The 15,311-nt window shown below is 38.7% G+C and overlaps 1 protein-coding gene across 1 annotated transcript in view; it reads right to left on the reverse strand.

Moving 5' to 3' along the window:
• Positions 1–698: 698 nt before the first annotated feature.
• The window catches only part of LOC128608384 (bromodomain adjacent to zinc finger domain protein 2B), a gene marked incomplete at its 3' end in the record, with an annotated part of 34,393 nt that continues 19,780 nt past the window's right edge, over positions 699–15,311 (reverse strand). The window contains exons 2-7 of the mRNA XM_053626047.1: positions 15,181–15,285; positions 5,341–5,514; positions 3,258–3,398; positions 2,545–2,780; positions 1,959–2,150; positions 699–947 (exon numbers count right to left, since the gene is read on the reverse strand). Of these exons, the coding sequence (XP_053482022.1) occupies positions 699–947; positions 1,959–2,150; positions 2,545–2,780; positions 3,258–3,398; positions 5,341–5,514; positions 15,181–15,283 (1,095 nt within the window). The remainder of the gene's footprint in view (positions 948–1,958; positions 2,151–2,544; positions 2,781–3,257; positions 3,399–5,340; positions 5,515–15,180; positions 15,286–15,311) is intronic.

Consider the following 15,311-nt stretch of genomic DNA (forward strand, 5'->3'; position numbering starts at 1 on the left):
AAAATAAAGGAAACATTATCAAAATCTGGATAGTCTGGTAGTCTACTGGCTTTTTTGTTATTTTCAGAGGAGGGTTGGCCTGCATGTCTGACCCACATTTGTCTCAGACACATGTACATTCACTGGCCTTTTCAAGGCTGCATTCCACAAACCAAGTTACTCTTAAGAATAAACTGAAAAGTAATATAAATAAAACATGGTGTTATGGTAAGTTACACAGAAGAACCTTGGGGAATACACAGTCTGCTTCAATTTATACTCATGTTGTGCATCATTATAATATTGCCAGTATCATTTCTCATGTACTCATTCATTATAATTTTAGATGTTGATTCTGATCTGCAATCCAGTGCTAGAAATGTCAAAGTGAGATGGATAAAAGTGTAAAGCCGTGAGAGAGAGAGAGAGAGAGAGAGAGACACACACACACACACACACACAGAGGGGCAGACCATTACCTGCTTGTGCTGATTAAAGTCACTGATGTGCAGGAGGGACTCGTCTGGAGAACGCCTGGCTTTCATTAAGGATGAAGGTTTGTGTGAGGAAGTGATGTTAGAGGTGGTGGGGGAAGAGGAGAGAGCTGATTGCTTTGGACAGCGGGCATGAGAAAGTGGCTTTGGTGGTGTAGAGACAGAGCGATGCTTTGGAGATGAGGACACAGAGAGAGGTTTGGGAGAAGATGATAGCAAGGAAGATTTGGGAGACAAGGTGAGACACAAAGGTTTGGACAAGGCATCTCGGTTGGGCTGTGGAGGGAAGGAGAAAGCCTTGGTGCTGCCTGCTACTCCTGTGGCCTGGATGACACTGGAGTGCTTGTTGTGCTCTTCTCTGGTCTCTGAGCTGCGGAAGAGTAATGGAGCTGCCTGGGATTGTGTAGGGTCCATAGAGCACATATCTGGTCTATCAGAAAAGCAACCTTTAGCTTGGTCCATGTGTGAGGAGTTCTGATGGGGGAAAGGACAGGAATGGGTCACACAAGATCCACCCAATTATTACAATAGCCTCTCTCAAACAGAATCCCGAGCATGCACACTGAGCATTTTCAGCGGTTCTGTCTCAAGGAACAGGTGTGCTTTTGTTTTACCTAATGATTCTATTCACACTAACTCTGTGGGTTGCAGATTTGTTAAAGCACAATCCCATCTATTAATTGTATGTGTGGGAAAAACAAAGGCCTTTGAAATCCATTTACTACAGCTTTAAAGAAATTGCATTTAAAAATCTGAATTTACTTTATGATTGCACAGTTTGTAGCTACAGAGCAGAATGTGATGATTCTCACAACTCAAACATGTGGATAGGAATACACACAAATATGCTAGCAGCTCATTGGCCCCCGGTCACATTTTTTTTGGTAGTGCTTTTATAGTCAGGTTTTGTTAACAAAATATAATTGCACTGACTAAAGTTTATTAAATCTAAGATTAAACCCAAGTTTAAATAAATTACAGTATGTTACTAAATGGTGACAATTAACTTGCCTCAGCTCTTAAATTTTGGCACTTAACAACAGCAAACATGTTCTATTAAGGTAAATTGGTTTATTGTTTAAAAAAAATTAATACAAGTGTATGTTACTTTGATTTTATTTATGGGGTATTATTGATGAAGTTTATGGTTTGCTCATGTTAACTAATGCATTAGTAATGTCGGTTAAGGGAACCGTAATACAAAAGGTTTCTTCAATAGTCTATCGACACTAATGTACTTACAAGAGTTAATTTCCTTCATAATGTGCTTTTGCGATTTTCTTGCCAGTAGCATATATAGAATGGAACTGATCCACATTGTGGTTTACACAGAAGGTCCCTTTATACTATACACGTGTGTTGCTTATTTGTAGCATCTGGTGTGGATTCCAGGTAACATCCAACAGCAACCTACTCACATTTAATTATCTAAAGACCATCCAAAAAGTTGCCAATACAACATCAATAGTAGTTTGGATGACACACCTTAACCTTCCTGCTCACTCTTTGTCCCCTCTGAGAGCCAGAATCAACACTGCATACACTCACATCCTCATCATCTTCATTCTCCAGGTCAACAGAGCCCAAACTGCTGAGTGTGTCACTAGAGCTGTCAGAACTGGATCCTGATTGGCTATCACTGCTGCTGGAAATGTCTGGCACTGTTGTACAGAGTTTCTGTCATGGAAAGAAGTGACATATCATATAGTCTGCACACATACACGACTCATTTTCTCTCTTTCCATACACACATGTATCTCATCAATCAATCTGAACCATGCTTCCAGCAAACCTGTCAGAGATCTCCACAAACAGAAGTACTTGCAGATTTTTCTGACCGTGAAAACCATATCTGCCTAGAACAGTAACTAGAGCAGCACTAACGTTATTATATCAAAATAATATTTATATACACACTGCATATCTTAGAGTATAATCATCAAACACAATATACTGTATGTGGCATAAAGCTCACATTCTCAATAGACACATTCTTATAGTTTCTGAACATTAATATGTATGCATTTTTGTGTAATTATAAAAACATTTGCAGGGTCTGGAATGATCATACCTCTTTTGCTTTGCGGCTGGCTTTCTCTTGGGCTTGATCAGTCTTGATCTTCTGCTTCCTGCTCCAGTTTGGAGGATTGCTGGCTGACTGTTCGGTTTTGCAGAGGTTGAGGATGGCTTTGGTGGTCTTGTTCTGTTCAGAGGTTGTATAAGCTGGTGAGGGTGAGGAGGAAGTAGAGCTTGCTCCAGAGGAAGCAGATTTTGCTTTGCCATTGCCACTGACTGCACCATTCAACCCTTTATGATGGACAAATGCACACATGGACCATATGGATTACATCAATTTCACTAAATTGCGTTATACATCTCTACATCTCTTTATTCCGGTAGAGGTAATACACTGTTTAAGCACTTCAGGTTTAGCATACCTACAGACCAGCATGTTGTTTTCACTTTGGGGCTAGAAACAGCTTAAATCCTCTGATGCTTAAAACAACAGCAAATACCATGTAATTGCAATCATCTCAATTCAAACTCTAGACACCGCAAGTGGATGTATTTTGCCACTGGTGGCAATGTCATTTATTTCATATCATAGACTGGAGGGGATTTATAAACATGCTCACTGCTAACAGCACTGTCCCCATAAATTGCCCAAGCAAAGTTGGAAAAATGTATACTATCTTACATGGTAGTAAGATAGTATGTATCTTAATGAATTAAAAAAAAGAAAAGAAATAATCTTGAGACAGAAATGCCAAGGCTCCAGACTACCTTTAGCAGAGCCCCGTGTACTCTTCATGGGAGTATGTAACTGGCTCAGTGATGGAGGGGTGAATAGAGGAGGCAGGCCCAGGAGAGGAGGAAAGAGCGCAGCAGTTCCATGAAGCTGTGCATCAGACGCCCTCCACCAGTCTAAATGGTTGAGTAGTAGAGAAATTATATTTGAGTAAATACAGAGTAAGCAATAACCTAGACAGACAACCTGCACATTCCATCTACTTTTGTTGCAGGCCATTACTGGTGAGACATGTAAATGTGAAACAGTTAGTGCCATCAAAATGCCACCCAGCTGTGAAAACAACTTTCTTTACCACCCACCTTAGGGCAAATAGTAAACTCAGACCAACTCAGAACAAAATCATTGAAGAAAGAAAGAAAAAAAAAAAAAAGGCAGGGAAACAAATTAAAGGAGCAACACCGTAAAAATTTCCAAAAGGACAGTTAAAGCAGTACAATACCAAATCCGATTGAATTTAAACAAATTTACTCTTTGGGGTGAACCCTAAAATTTTCAGGACCTCAAATACTCAATATTTCCTCAGATTTGTAAACCGTGTGCACCGCGTTAAAGTTGGGTTTATATTGGACATTCGCTGTACATTCGAGCTTCTCTCTTCTATTTCTCAAGAAATAAACACACAAATAGGACATAATGTGTATTTTCTTAATAATGTGTATTGAGTGGACACAGAACCAACACAACTGAATATATTTTTAAATTTTCTCACATTAAAGTCGCGGTTTACAAATCTGAGGGCACGGTTGACAAATCTGAGGGCATGGTTAACACATGGCTGTGTTTTTTTTTCTTACCCGACACTAGGGGGGCTCTGTATCTCCCACCCCCACACAGCAGAAAGCACAGCATGTCATATTTAGAAACGTTTACAATTGTGTGCAGGGTGAGGTCAAAGCATTGCCTTGACCCCAAACACTTGATATAAATGTCCTCTCTAGCCCGATGGAAAATACAGCAAAAGGTGATATATGTGGAACATTTGCCACATCCACAGAGTTAACAGAAAAAATATGGAGAGGGAAGGAAAAAAAGATTTTTTAATATAAAATCATCCAGTTACAGCTGACACTTAAAATGTTTCACTGAAGATGAAATCAATGAAATGCACATCATTCATTCAGTATTCATGGGTTAAGAGGCCAACACAAAAATATTAGCTAAATTCTTAACATGGGAAAAGTATGTTTGATGATAAATTAGACTAATATGCTTAAAACAGCGGCATGAAAAATTTCCCACATATTCTGGATATAAAAAGGAAAAGAACCACAACAAAGAAAGCAAAGTTTTGTCAAGACCCTCACTGTGTCCAGATTTCAGGAAGGCAATATGAGACACCAATAATAAGCACGTAGAGTATTTCGCTTTGTTTTTGGGTATTGTTACAACCAAAAATGCTTGAAATGGCTGTGGCTTTTTTTTTTTTTTTTTAAATTTGCAATGCAATTAGCTTTTTTTTGCGGAAAACTACCTGAACTGCGGACATTGCAATTGCACCAAATTGTTTTGCACGTCTGTCTTTCGCAGTGATGTTTATTTGCAAATGAGACCTTTTAGCTGTACTTATGTTTGAAGCATATGAATCGAAGAGGGCTTTAGCTGAATGCGCATTGTGATGACATCACATGATGCGTTTTAGCCCAAATCTGGCTAAATATTCCGCCATGTGCTTGATTTTGTGTTAATTTCCGCGAACGCAAAAATCACGAAATCCTGGAGGGACTGTATAACAAATACGTCAATAAGAATGGCAAATGATTTTCCCAGCAATCTGGCAGAAACCCAAGAATAGGGATGAGATTTAACAAAAAAAAAACTAAAGGATAGGAAAAAGATTGCAAAAGCAGTTATAAAGGCAATGGGTAGCTATATAGATTAGCAGAGTTATATCACATTAAGAAAAGAGTACTTTTAAACTCATCTTTTAGATCACTCATTATTAATAGTTAACCATAAAATATTTAGCAAATACGCTATAAATGATTTTTTCCCCCATTTTCTCAATTTAGTCCTCAGCATATATAACTGTTTGCACTCAACTGTCTGGCAACATACCTGGAAACGTTCCAAGTTGTGGGTGGGACGTTAAGCCTCCCTGAAATCCCAAAATCCCCAGACCTCTGAAATCGGAGCATCCAGACAGAGGAGCATACAGCCTGAATGCTGGATGGCTCAACATGGGGAAAGATGTTCTAAAACCTGGATCGCTAACCAGCTGAAACAGATGTCCTGCAGAGAGAAAACAAAAGAGAACAAGAGAAAGAGGACTCCATATAAATCTACACTCCATTAGACAGTATTATATAAACCACAGTCAAAACAATGCGTGTACTGTACATTATTTATTAATTGTCTTTGTCACACTATCTGGGCGAATTGATTAAAAGCAACAGAGTGTTTAGTGTGTTAATTAGTAACAGGTCAAATAGGCACACATACTGTGAAGAACACAGAATAAACCACATAAAAAATAAACAAATAAAAATAAATTTAAAAAAAACACAAATGAGGCACACATGAATATCTGTATCCATGCATAAATACTGCGACAGTTTTGTGAGTGGGGGTTTGAGTGGCAAGTGAAATGACAGTTGACGTTCTCAGCCATGCACATGATGATCCGTACAAGACAGAGGACGAGGAACATGGCATAAGAGAATCTATTCGCAGTTCAGAGTGCAATAATTTATTTGATTATTTATTCATTAAATAAATAAATAAATAAATAAATAAATAAATCCTTCTACTTGACAAGATAACGCCATCACACAATATATGGCCAAAAGTATGTGGACACCTGACCACACCCACACATGGGCATTCTCCAAACTGTTGCTAAAATTGTCTAGGATGTGTTTGTATGCTGTAGCATTACAATTTCTTTTCACTGGAACTAAAGGGCAGCAAACGTGTCCCAGCATGACAATACCCCTGTGCATAAAGCCATCTCCATAAAAGACATGGTTAGCTAAGGTTGGAGTGGAAGATGTTTGTTTGTTTGTTGTTTTTTTGTTTTTTTTTTTTAAACATCATGCCAGATTCTATGGCTATTTTCATAGTGAGAATTGTCTAAGGGACTCTATAAAAGGTTTTTAAAATCTACTTTTCCTAAAAACTCTAAAATTGTATTAGGTTTGACTTTGATAAAAATTTCTCAGTGTTGTCTTAAAATAAAAAATAAATAAATAAATAAATAAAAATTAAAAAAAGGTTTCTCACAGGGTTAAGACCAGTGCAGTCTAATAAAACACGTTTCAAGGATAATGGATTCTGGCAGAAGGTACATGTTGGTGAGTCTTCTCCTAATATTAAGAACTTGTGTGTCATCCTGAAGTGACCTATTCGACAGCGGGTGTAGACCATCTGGTCCCAGTGATTTGAAAACAGAGAAACATTTCTTTTGCCAACTACAGGGCTGATTTCATGGAGTTTGTGCATTGTTCCCACTCAGTTTGCCATTTAATGTTAATATAGGAATTTATTATGGGTTTTAGGTCAGTGGGAGGTATTGGACACTTTTTGAAATCCGCTGATAATCCTTCTTTTGCAGCAGTGTCTGCTTCTTCATTTCCCAGGATTCCACAGTGTCCCGGTACCCAGCAGAAGCAGATTTGAAATTTTGGGCCTCCAGGTCCAGCAATTTGCAAAGAACCTTTACAAGCGTTGGGTGATCATGTTTTAGGGATGACATTGCTTGAAGACAGGATTTGGAATTTGTAGTTATCAGAAAGTTTTTCTATTGCATATTCTTTATGAAGTCCAGTTCTAAGATGATAGCGTTTGCCTCTGCTAGAAAATCTGAGCTGTGGTTGGAGATGGATATTCCTTTTTTTTTGGTGATTGGTCACGAAAGCAGATGATACATGGTCTTCAGATTTTGATCCATCTGTGTATATACAAGTGTATGTGATGGATATATTTTTCTTATGTAGAGGAGTTGTTGAAAGTCAATTGGTTTCAGATTTTTTTATTTCTTGTTAGGTCCGGGGGGGATTATACAGAAGTGCATCCATTCCAGTATGCTCAGATCTACTTTGAGATTTTGTAAATGTGGTTTGAACTGTAGTCCAAAAGGTCAGATATGTCTTGGTTTTTGTTTGTATAGGCTTGAAGAAGGGGTTGAGAGAACAGGATGGTAAGCTGGGTTTTCTTTGTTGATCTTCAGCTTTGTTGTATATTGCAGGGCTAGTTTGAGTCTTCTGTTCTCCAGAGAAAGGTCATTTGCTTCTACATAAAAACTTTGAGTTGGTGATGTTCTAAAGGCCCCTAAAGCCAGTTGTATGCCTTGATGATGCACTGTGTCCAAGAGTCGGATATATGATTTCCTGGCTGATGCATATACTATACATCCATAATCCAGGCATGATCGGATTAGTGTTCTGAAGAGATTTAAAAAGAACTGAACATTCTGCACCCAATTTTGTTTTAGCTAAAACTTTTAAAATGTTCAAGGCTTTAAGACATTTATCTTTTAAAATCATTATGCGAGGGATAAAACTCAGTTTACAGAGTTATTCCAAGGAATTTGGTTTCCTTGACCACTCTGGTGTGTTCACCATCCATGAATAGCTCCGGATCAAGATGGAGAGGGCGTAGCTGGCAAAAATGCATGCAAACAGTTTTGGTCTTTGAAAATTTAAAACCATGTGATAATGGTTTTAAGGATTGCATTCTTTTAATTGTCAGCTGGATTTTCTGTTCAAATGTTACTCATGCATTTGCCTCTGTAGCAAATGCCAATGTCATCCACATAAAGACTGTAATGGATATCCGTTCCGATGGCTTTTGCAAGGCCGTATATTTTGATACTAAAACGTGTAACTGATAAAATGTTTTCTTATGGTACTCCTAGTTCTTGTTTATGTGGGTCAAATAGGATATTACCTACTCCGACTTTAAAATGTCTGTCTGGACACTGTTTTAAAGTGTCCTCTAAAACCAAGTTGAAGTAAATCCTTTAAAATACCGAACTTCCAAGTGGCATCATAAGCTTTCTCAACATGTTCTTTTCTGATGAAAGCATCTCATACGTAGCTTTCAAGGCTTATCAACAGCACTTCTTCCTTTTCTGAAGCCACACTGAACTTTACTTAAGAGATGTTGCGATACCAGGATCCATACTAGACGTTCATTAACCATTCTCTCCATGGATTTGCATAAGCAACTTGTTACGGTTATTGGGCGGTAATGTTGGGGTCATTATGATCCTTCTTTCCAAGAGAGTGCAATATTCCCTGATATCCAAATCGAGTTAAAAAGTTTGAGCAGTAAAGACAGTACAATGCGAAGGAAATTTATTTATTTATTTTTAATCTGGTAGTAGATATTATCCTACTTCCGTATCATGTGCTCTGTTTATGGCTCGTGTCAATTCTTCCATTGTGAACAGCTGATAAATTTCCTTATTATTACATGAAAAAATGATACCTTTCATCCTGTACTAAGAAAACTTGGAAGGTATTAAGGCAATTTCCACTGGAGGAGTTCTTTTCAAAAGTTTTGAAGTTAGAATAGTGTCTTGATATTTGATGTGCTGAATTTGAGCTCCATCATTCCTGCCCTTCATCCTGCGAATCAGATTCCAGACCCTTATTGTTGGGGTACTTGATGTCAGACAACATACAAATTGTCCTTTTAGCTTCATTTATTATTCTTTGAGCTTGTGCCCTACTTATTTTAACCTTAAGATTTTCCCTTGTTGGCCTTGTGAAGAATAGTCTTTCAACCTTCTTCCATTCTTTTATAGCCATCTTGCATACATCATCAAATCATGGTATCCGTTTGCATTTTGTGTTTGGATGTTTTTGAAATGGTATCTTTTGCTATGGAGAGGAGTGTACTGGTGAAATGTTTAATAGCATCTGGATCATCTTCAGAGGCTTCATTAAACCTTTCACAGCAAAGTGTTTGAAAATGATATCTTTAAATTTTTTTTAAACTGCCATCTTGGTATTTTTAGAGCTTCTTCTTTTCCTTTTAGCGTTAGCATTAATGGAAAGTGGTCGCTACCACAAAGATCATGCCATACTTTCCATGAAAGGTCTAAAAATAATTGAGGTTCACAAATTGTTAGGTCAATTGCCGATGTTCCATGCCCTGGGTGAAGGTAAGTGCTGAATCCATCATTTAGAAGACATAAGGTGTGATTGTCTAGGAATTCTTCTATACGCTTTCCTTTAGTGTCACAATGGGTATTTCCCCATAGAGTATTGTGACTATTAAAGTCTCCCATGAGTATATGTGGAGAATTAAGTTGGGCTACAAAGTCATCCAGGTCCTTGTGTGTAACAGTAAGGTTTGGTGGGATGTATATGTAACATACTTTAATGGTTCTCTGCAGGGTTAAACGCACTGCTGTAAATTACTCTTCACATTGATGCAACTATGAATCACATCGTTTCTGATTAAAATCGCTGTGCCACCAAATGTCTGTCTATTAGTAGGACCAAAAGTATTTAAAATTGTAAACCTTTTAAAAAGAGAAGGTAAAATCTGGAAGGGGGGGGGTGGGGTGGGGGGGGGTTGAGAACTGAAACTAAGCGTTGCAACTCTGCAAAATTTGCCCTGAGTCCATGACAGTTCTATTGCATAAAAATATTTTCCATGCTCATGTAGGAAAAATAGGAATATTTCCCCTGATTTTTCCTTCCGGGGATGAACTTCTACTCCGACTATCCTTTTCTTTCATTTCGACATCTTTGGTTTGTTTTGTCTTTGCCATTTCATCTTTTGCTTGTGAACAACTTAATCTTCTTGTATCTCTATTTGAAGTTTGGTTTTCTGTTGACTTCGGATTAGGCGGAGAGTTGATTGCGATAGATTCACTTTGGGTTCCTGTATTCTTGATCCTTTGGAGAGCTTTATTGTTGTTAACATTTTGAGGTTTATCTTTGTGCATACAGGTGAAGTCTGTCTGGCGTTCCATGGATTCACAGATTTCTTGACAACGGAGGCATATGTTTTATTCAGTGTAGGAGGAGGGACCACGTCTACCATTCTCCGTGCCTCGTGGTAACTGATCTTTGTGCATCTGATTCTCTGTAGTTCCCTCTCCTTAATCCATGTAGGACATTCTTTTGATGCAGCCAAATGGTCTCCTGTACAATTATAGAATTTGGGTGGTTTTTGAAGCTCTTCATGTTGTGGTCTTCACATTTGATAACTTATTCCTTTCTTTTGATTATTATCCTTTTCACATTTACTACTCCTTTGGGTTTGAGCTCACAGGAAATTTCATCATCCTCTGCATCATCCAATTCTTTAGTGCGGATCTCTCCTTTGCGGTAGTTTAATGTTGGATGAGGTGATGTCTTTATCTGAACCCCAGCGAGTAGTGTGGCTCGTAGTAAATTCTCTGCATTTGCCTTTTTACAGCATTCCACTAGAATTTGTCCAGATCGTAACTTTCACCTCTACAGTTCCTGCTATTCCTGTGATACCCTTATGTACAGCAAATGGAGAAAGTTTTGTGATTGCTATATCTGGTGATACTGCTTCGAGGATTATCAGTCTTGTTCACTCTTCACTATTTGGCATGAGTAAACATTTATTCTCTAAGATGCAGTCTGTACCAAAGTCTAGAAACCGCTTTTTGGAAGTGTTTTGAAGCCATAGTTGAAGTTTTTTGCTTCATCATCCTTATTCCCCACTCACCTTGCCCAAAAAACAGGGATGCACAGCACAGCGGAATTCCACCAGATTATACATCAGGGCTATAAAAATAATATACTCGAGCAGGTAAAGCAGATTATAACTCTCTCTATCCACTCGATTGACCCTTAGCCAACGTTTACTGGGAATTCTGGAAAGTTAGCAGTTGTTAAGCTATCACAGAACTCAGAGCATGTTTTGACCAGCCAATGGATTGGAGTGAGCCATTCCAACCTCCTGTTTAGGTGAAGTATGAGCATAAGTACAGTGTTGAAACAGTGGTAGCCACAGCAAATCATATTTCTCAGGCACCAGGATCTCTTCCTCCATCAAGATGGGTCACACCTTACAGCAAACAAGTCACCCCTTTTATCACCTTTTGCGAATAGTATTGGGATACTGAGGATCTATTTTAGTCTGGATCCTTACAGAGACATGAAGGATGATATTAGCACATCTAGATGGAAAAGGTGTGCGCAAAAGGTATAATCTAGATAATTGTAACCCTCATAAGGGGGGCTCAAGGGTTATTCTCCCTTGCCCGAGGAAAAGACTCTAGCACTATGGAGGGAAGGAGAGAGCCACTGTTCGCTTCACGAGCTGCCACCAAGAAGATGGGTCTCACACACAAGAAAGTGGAATATGTGTGTAATCTCTAGTTTTACTGCACAGACAAGACGACAGACAAAAGCTGATAGAAAAAAAATCTCTTCAAGAAAAACAAAACAAAAGACTCCCTGCACTGAGCTGCCTTCATGCCAGGTTACATATACACCAGGAAAATATCCTCTTTTCATTCTCATTCTGATGAGCTGCATATTTATCAGCCAGCTCTCCAAGGGCCTTGATGTCTATAGCAGAGTAGAAGAGACGAGAATGCAGAGGAGGCCAACATCCATCTCCTCCTCTTCAGTCTCCTCAGCATGCCACAATGGCATAAGTAAATACCTTTTTAATATTAATGGCATCATTATCTCTAGCCTCAGAACAATTAAATTCTAACTTCCACATACACAACTACAGTTAGTTCTCTGTGTTCGGACACTGCAGCATCACCAGTGAATAGAGGGTGTCATTTTGTCCCAATCAACACATTCTTCTTTCATCATGTGGGCAGCCTCGCAAAGCCGGGGGGGGGGGGGGGGGTGTCCATTTATGCTCATTTTTAACTCTTACCTACTTTAATCTTCTTACAATACACAACACATGAGAATAATAAAAAGATACCTGCATGGATGGAATCAGCATGAATTCAAACAGTTGTTCACATTTTAAAGCTAAAGGTGACTGGGCTTTCTCGGTGGCTTCCTCTCCACATTAGATCTTCCCCTTACATTTCTGTGTTTAAATCCTCCTTGAAAACTTACTTGTATTATTTATGTTTTAATTGAGGGTGTAAAAATTTTTCATTGGCCTTTTCTTTGGTTTTTGTTTACTCTTTTAATGTGATTTAATTCTGTTCTATATTTCTTGTGCAGCACTTTGGTTTTATCATATGTTGTTTTAAATGTGCTTTACAAATCAATAAACTAAACGTCCTTTGATTAACTGGTTAGGCTTGTCATGAGAAAAAGCAATTGTGGAAGAACTTGATTGCAATTGAGCATATTAACAACCAAAGGACACACAGCCAGCAGATACAATCTTCAGCAGATGTAAAATAATGTGCTCTATAATGTGCTCCTTAGGGAAGCACCCACCAGATAAATGAGTAGCAATCTCCATTATTTCTTCTGGACTGACTTCAGAGGTGTCACTGAACTGTCGGCTTTAATCACCACCCTGCCTGGGTGAAAAAAATGATCTCCCACACACATTCAGTGTGTATGCACAGAAATGCACGGAAAGACAGCTTCTTTCTGTTCTTATCATGAATAAATGTCACAAATCACAGAACATTTGCATTATATTTTTTATAACTTGGGAAATCAAACAGTAAAATCATATACATAATGTGCAATAGTACTCGCCTACCCACTAGACAATCGCTGCAGAGAGAAAAGCAGTTTCCCTCATTCTCTCGCTCTCTTTCTCAGGAGCTAAAGGTTGTCAGCAGTTGAGAGAAAAGAAAGAGGGGCTTTTTAATTGTTGGCATTCATTAAAGCTGCAGCTTCTCCTTTTGCAACCAACCTGTCAGAAATGTGTTAGCAGGGGCTGCTAGAGGCTTTCCCTCTCAGCTGTAATAGCACACACATCATTAACATAGCACAGTGCTTATGTAGTTAGTTTATTCCATGGGAAGTTTGTGTACAAAAATCAATCCCGCTCACGACAGATTTGCTTTGCTCTTACACAAAAAACCTATGCGCAAGTTCGCATTTACACTCCCCTGCACATATCGCATTTTATGTTTGGAAAGTGTGCACGCAAATTAGGGCTGAGCGGTACAGCTAAAAAAAAAAAAAAATTAATACAATATAACTTTTCATATCGTTCGGTATCGATAATTACTGATACATTTGAATTTTTTTTTAAACAAAAGACCAGTAGGTTTGAATTTGCCCACTTTAGTAAGGCAAAGAACAAATCATTTTAGCTTTAACAAATATATTCTCTTATTTATTGAATCTTCATATAAGATATAAGTGTTAAAGAAACTCTTGAACTTAATAAATAAAATGTTACAAAATGTGTGCAGTGTAAAAGGCAAACTTTAAGGGAGATCAACATCGCATTACAGCACAGAACGGGACTCGTGGTGCTCTGGTTTGTGCTCAGCCTGTTATCATAGTTAGCCTAGCCTCGTCTAAAACTCTAACATTTACTTCCGGATAACGCCGTGCTAAGGTCCGCGTCTGACGAGCCGAGCTCCTGCTCCGAGGACACTCACTGTCCCCCCCCCCAGAGACAACATTTTAACAGAAACCACAAAAAACGGCAAAATGTCAGATTTCTTCCTTGCCCGCTGTTCAGAGTCACACGCACTGTACATGTGTGGAGCGCTGCGCATGTGCACTACAAGTCTCTCACAGCTTGTTTCTCCATACTTGGCTAGGACGGTTTTTTTTGCAAATCTTACACACAGTGGTGTTCTGATGTTGGTCAGATGGAAAAAAACAAAACAAAAAAAAAACTGTCACACTGGCGAGCAGACATGTCCTTTTTTATTTACAATCTCCTCAGCAGGCTCTGAACTAATTTCTGCGTGTGTTCTAATGTCACATGGCGATGATGCAACCGAACCCCACAGATACGCAACTTGTTATTGGCAGTTTGCTTGTCACTCCTAGCACACTCATTTAACAAGGCATATGATAGGCTGTTTATGATCCAGGATCAGCGCACACTTGAGGGTTGTTAAGGCAAACAAACTTCTTCATGTCTGTTTACTTTTTATCGAGCATTATACTGAACATTTTTTCTATCGTTACCGATAAATGTGTACCATCGATAAATACCGATACCGTTTTATCATCCAGCCCGAACTCAAATTCATACACCTTTCTCATGTGTGCTTTGGGTTCAGGTTTCCTACACAGGAATTAGGCTACTGGCAGCAAAAGAACACTATATACACTCCTGCTTTGAAGAGCTGTATCTAAATAAACAACAGAGCACCTTCCACACACAGCAAACTGGTGTCTTGGCATAAATACACACTGGTCTAAACCTTCAACCATTACTGTGTAGTCAGTTTAATCCTGCACAAAACTGAACATATGACTGCAAGTGTCCCCAAAGTGCTTCTAATAGTCTGTCCACTTGGCGTCCCATCTTGGCAATACTCCCAGGCGGTTATTTTCGGTCATCCAAGACCAAGCTCCTATCCACTTGATTAGGGAGAGACCCATTTACCAGAAACAGATCAACAAGATGAGGTTTCAAACACTACTTGAAATGGCTGTTAAAATCTGACAAAAATGCTGTAAATTATGTTTTTTTTTTTCAGGTTGCTCTAGGTACAGCATGTGTGTGTGTTTCGTCATAGTTGACTGAGAAAAGTGCCGTAAATCTGTGCCATTTTCACCCTAATTTGGTCAAAACAATAAAAAAAAAAAAAAAAAAAAAAACACATTTTAAAGTCACCAAATTTCTTTTCAACACTACTACTGAATTCTGCATTATTTTCAAACTTTTATAATACACTACACACTCAGCACGACGCACTAATCTCATAGGGTTAGGAGCTCAATGGTGTGGGGATTCTTTACGCTAATGTATATAGGCTCTTGCCTTTTTAAAAAAAAAAAATTGTGATTTTTGTGTACATGTTTCTGTGTGTGCATGCACTGGCCATCGTCTTACCACTATCATTCGTTATGTTTGGTGATGAAGCTGGAGGTGGAGCAGAGGAGCTGATGGATGGCTGGGAGTGGGTGGAGGATGGCAATCTCTCTCCAGACTCCATAACTGCAATACATTGCACACAAGAAATC

Source organism: Ictalurus furcatus, chromosome 6 (assembly GCF_023375685.1).
Source record: "Ictalurus furcatus strain D&B chromosome 6, Billie_1.0, whole genome shotgun sequence".
Taxonomy (NCBI): domain Eukaryota; kingdom Metazoa; phylum Chordata; class Actinopteri; order Siluriformes; family Ictaluridae; genus Ictalurus; species Ictalurus furcatus.